Source organism: Pyrgilauda ruficollis, unplaced genomic scaffold (genome assembly GCF_017590135.1).
Source record: "Pyrgilauda ruficollis isolate IOZ18807 unplaced genomic scaffold, ASM1759013v1 scaffold1844, whole genome shotgun sequence".
Taxonomy (NCBI): Eukaryota; Metazoa; Chordata; class Aves; order Passeriformes; family Passeridae; genus Pyrgilauda; species Pyrgilauda ruficollis.
Genome location: NW_024517474.1, coordinates 1 through 4768, shown reverse-complemented (window position 1 = coordinate 4768; position 4768 = coordinate 1). Strand labels below are relative to the sequence as shown.

General features: G+C 64.2%; 2 protein-coding genes across 2 annotated transcripts; one reads left to right on the top strand and one right to left on the bottom strand.

Moving 5' to 3' along the window:
• Positions 1-3: 3 nt before the first annotated feature.
• On the bottom strand, positions 4-862 carry LOC121352127 (H-2 class II histocompatibility antigen, I-E beta chain-like; the record flags this gene model as incomplete). Its single annotated transcript, XM_041464798.1, has 2 exons — positions 707-862; positions 4-227 (listed from the first exon to the last, which is right to left on the bottom strand). Coding segments are annotated over exons 1-2 (336 nt in total), but the record flags the coding sequence as incomplete, so codon positions are not given.
• Positions 863-1245: 383 nt separating this feature from the next.
• LOC121352126 (serine/arginine repetitive matrix protein 2-like) lies at positions 1246-3629 on the top strand (the record flags this gene model as incomplete). The annotated part of the gene is made up of 2 exons (XM_041464797.1): positions 1246-1321; positions 2236-3629. Coding segments are annotated over exons 1-2 (1470 nt in total), but the record flags the coding sequence as incomplete, so codon positions are not given.
• Positions 3630-4768: the final 1139 nt, after the last annotated feature.

Sequence of the window (4768 nt, the reverse complement as noted above, 5' to 3'; positions counted from 1 at the left end):
CCGGCAGTACCTGTCCACCGTAGTTCGCTGGTACTCCATCCATTGCGGGTCATTGTTCCAGTCCCTGGCCCACTTCTCCCCAGCGGGGGTGAACCCCACGTGCAGCCCCACGTCGCTGTCGAACATCACGTCCTGCAGCCGGTTGTAGATGTACCGCTCCACGAACCTCACCTTCTCCGTGCCGTTAATGAAGTGACACTCGTGCATTGCCATCTCCTGGAACACCCCTGTGAGTGCAGCACACAGCTCAGGGATTGCCCCCCCAGCACCCCCAGAGCTCCGGGTCCCCCCGGGTCCCCACCCCGCACTCCCTGTGCCCCACGGCCGCCACGGGACCCTCCTGCCCGCGCTGCCGCTTCCTCTTTGCCGCCCCTCCCCCGTTTCCCCTTCCACATCCTCTCCCCTCCCACCTCCGGCCGCTCCCCAAATCAATTTTGGGGTCCCATTTCCCCCATTTTTGACCCTTTCCCACCCTTTTAAACACAATTCTCCAATCCACAGCCCCCTCGGGCTCACTTTTGAGGGGGCTTTTCCCCCCTTGCCCACCCTCTGCCAGCCCTTCCCCACCTCCCCCACCCCTCAGCCCCTCCCGCTCTCCCTTCGGGGGGTCCCCTCCTCCTCCCCCTCCATGCCGCGCTCCCCCCTTTGCCCCCTTTTCCCCCTTCTCCCCCGCTGTGCCAGCGCCTCCCGCCCCCTCCCCGCTCACCCGAGAGCTCGGCGCCCGCAGCCGGGGGGGCTCCCAGCAGCAGCAGTGCCACCAGCGCGGCCCCCGCTGCCGCCCCCCGCCCCATGGCCAGCGCCGGCCCGCTGACCGCCATCGCCAACCCAACCGCGCCGCACTGCGAGAACCAGCCCGGAGCGCCGCGGGGTCATTAGGGTCGCGCTCCCTGATTGATCGCGCGTGGTTTTTGGCCGCGCCTTGATTGGTTGTGCGGTTTTTTGGGCGTGCTTTCATTGGCCGAGGTGTTTTTTGCGCGCTCCCATTCGCCGGTTGCGTTCGGAGCCCCTTTTCCAGAGCCTCTACCCGGCAACTAATGAGTCACCACCCTGCCCCTCTCTGATTGGTCAGAATTTCTCAGGGAGCTCTCTTTTTGACAGCTCTACCCGGCAACACATGACGCCGCTCCAACGCCGCTCTCCCATTGGCCGAGCGCTTTTTGGGGTGCTTCTCCCCCTCTCCCAGTCCCCCCAGTTCGGCGCCGCTTTACTGGGAGCAGCACCGACCCTTGCCGGTGTCCCGGAGCCATGGACGGAGCGCGGAGCCTCCCCCGGCTGCTGCCGCTGCTGGCCCTGGCCCTGCCCGCGGTTCTGGGGGTCGAAGGTGGGGTTTGGGGGGGTCCTGGGATTTGGGGTTCTCTGGGATTTTGGGAATGTCGGGAATGAAGGGGCTAAAGAGTGTCAGCCTTTTTTATTGCAATTTTTTGGGAATTTTTTAGATTTTTTTTTGGGAATTTTGGGGATTTTGGGGAAGGGCTTGGTCCAGACTTTATTTTTTTGGGGTATTTTCCCCATTTTTCGCGATTTTGGGGGGTTGGGTTCCGTCGAATTCCTCTTTTCCCAGGATTTTTGGGAATCTGGGTGTTCCCAAACACCCCTGTATCCAAAATTTGGGGAACTGAAAATTCACAAATCCCGATTCTTTCAGGATTTTTGGGGCTTGGGAGTGTCCAGACCCCCCGTACCCAAAACCTGGGGAACTGAGAATTCCAAAATCCTCTTTTTCCCCGATTTTTGGGCTCAGGAAGTGCCTAAATCCCCATTTTTTCAGGATTTTGGGGATCTGGAAGTGCCTAAATCCTGATTTTCTAGGATTTTTGGAGTCTGGGAGTGACGATTAGTTAATCACTGGCTGTGAAATTGAATTTTGGGGGTCTTTACTAGAAGGGTGCAGGAGGCAAGACGGAGGGACCTGGGCGTTGTCCTGTCCTTCTTCCTTCTTCTTCCTCCTCTTCTTCGCAGGCTCCATCTCCCCGGTGATGGCGGCACGTTCGGATTGGATCGGAGCAGAAGCATCAGTCAAACATCGGCGGCGGGAGTTGGAAAATGACGATAAATAAATTACTCGTAACTCATGTACAAAATGTAGGCAGCAGCCCCGAGGGGGCGGCGCGCCCTGGACGCACCCGCAGAACAGGGAAAAGAAAACAATAGAAAATTATTAGATAATTAGATTAATTAGATAATAGAAAAAAAAACAGCCTTGCGAACCAGAACCGGAGAATTCCGACTCAAAAGAGACTCCCGGGGTGACCCCGAGCGCCGGCAAGCCGAGGCACGGGGAGAGGGGAGGGAAATCTCTCCAAGTCCTTCCCCCGCGCCGCGGCGATCCGCGGGACGGGCTCAGCGAGCCGGGCTCCGGCAGCGCGGATCCTCCCGCGGGGACGGAGCTGGGGCAGCGCTCCGAGCTCTCCCCGCGCTCCCGCGGCGCGGATCCTCCCGCGGGGACGGAGCTGGGGCAGCGCTCCGAGCTCTCCCCGCGCTCCCGCGGCGCGGATCCTCCCGCGGGGACGGAGCTGGGGCAGCGCTCCGAGCTCTCCCCGCGCTCCCGCGGCGCGGATCCTCCCGCGGGGACGGAGCTGGGGCAGCGCTCCGAGCTCTCCCCGCGCTCCCGCGGCGCGGATCCTCCCGCGGGGACGGAGCTGGGGCAGCGCTCCGAGCTCTCCCCGCGCTCCCGCGGCGCGGATCCTCCCGCGGGGACGGAGCTGGGGCAGCGCTCCGAGCTCTCCCCGCGCTCCCGCGGCGCGGATCCTCCCGCGGGGACGGAGCTGGGGCAGCGCTCCGAGCTCTCCCCGCGCTCCCGCGGCGCGGATCCTCCCGCGGGGACGGAGCTGGGGCAGCGCTCCGAGCTCTCCCCGCGCTCCCGCGGCGCGGATCCTCCCGCGGGGACGGAGCTGGGGCAGCGCTCCGAGCTCTCCCCGCGCTCCCGCGGCGCGGATCCTCCCGCGGGGACGGAGCTGGGGCAGCGCTCCGAGCTCTCCCCGCGCTCCCGCGGCGCGGATCCTCCCGCGGGGACGGAGCTGGGGCAGCGCTCCGAGCTCTCCCCGCGCTCCCGCGGCGCGGATCCTCCCGCGGGGACGGAGCTGGGGCAGCGCTCCGAGCTCTCCCCGCGCTCCCGCGGCGCGGATCCTCCCGCGGGGACGGAGCTGGGGCAGCGCTCCGAGCTCTCCCCGCGCTCCCGCGGCGCGGATCCTCCCGCGGGGACGGAGCTGGGGCAGCGCTCCGAGCTCTCCCCGCGCTCCCGCGGCGCGGATCCTCCCGCGGGGACGGAGCTGGGGCAGCGCTCCGAGCTCTCCCCGCGCTCCCGCGGCGCGGATCCTCCCGCGGGGACGGAGCTGGGGCAGCGCTCCGAGCTCTCCCCGCGCTCCCGCGGCGCGGATCCTCCCGCGGGGACGGAGCTGGGGCAGCGCTCCGAGCTCTCCCCGCGCTCCCGCGGCGCGGATCCTCCCGCGGGGACGGAGCTGGGGCAGCGCTCCGAGCTCTCCCCGGGCTCCCGCGGCGCGGATCGTCCCGCGGGGACGGAGCTGGGGCAGCGCTCCGAGCTCTCCCCGCGCTCCCCGCGCTCCCGGGGCCGTTCCCCTCCCAGGCGCGCCCCGTCGCGCCCTCGCTCGGGCGCCGCTTCTGCCGGATCGGTGTCTCACAAAGGGAACCGGGGCAGGGCCAGGATTTGTTATCTGTCTGTGTCGTGCGAGCAAAAAGCAGGAAAAACGGGAAAATTACAGCGTCCGTGCGAATCCAGGTCAGAGACAAGGCGGCAGCTCAGGCACAGCCTTTTCCTACACGTTCCTCGAGCCAACAGCACAAAAGGAAAGGTGTAAAATCATTGTACTCGGAGCAACAAGAAAAGGACCCACGTGGGTTTAACATTAACAAAATGACTTCTAGAAACCTCAAACAAGGCACAATAATTCCTTATTTAAGATTGAAACTCTTTCCCTCTTAGCAAAGCTGATATCTAGAACTTCTCACATCTGAACTACCAATAAGTTCTTGTTCTTTCTTGTTCCTTATGATCAATATAAATGCACTCATTTGGTTTTTAACTTCCTAGCTTCCCCTGAGAGGGTTTAGAAATTTCCCAGCCTTTCTGAACTTTGTCTCTACTTTCTGAGGCCGTTTTGCACTTTCTAAAATCTCTCACCTTTTGATATTCCTACAATGTGGGGATTTCCTGGCGTTCCCTCCGCTCCAAGCCCTTCCCGCATTCCAAGCGTTTGTGGGGCTTCTCCCGGCCATGAGAATTCTCCCGCGGCTCCGAGCTCGGGCTGGATCTCCGGCCGGATCTCCGGCCGCCTTCCCGGCCCCGCGGGGCTCTTTCCTCCCCGCAGCTCCCCTTTGCAGCCCCTCCTCGTGCGGGATCTCCGGCCTTTTTCCTCCTCCTCCTCCTCCTCCTCCTGCTCCCTGCCAGGCGCTGGGGGTGACAAATCCCGGTTTGGGGCTCGCTGCCCAAAGCCAGAGCGCTCCCAGCGCCGGAGAACGCAGCTGGCAGCGGGAATTCCTGGGAATGGCAGCTCGCGGTGATCACCGGCACTCCGAGCGCGCTTGCGGCCGCGGGTTCTGCCGCCCGAGCATCAATCGCCGAATTTCCCCCGGGGCGCCGGGCCAGGAGCGGCACCGGTTGGGCTGGGAAAGGCTCGGGAGGGCAGGGGGCGAGCTGGGGCAGGGGGCTGCAACGCTGAGGGGGTTTCGTGCCCACAAGAGCGCCGAGGAACCAGGAATGAGCCCAAAAACCCTGCTTGGAGTTCCCTCTCTCTCTTCCTCCTCCTCCTCC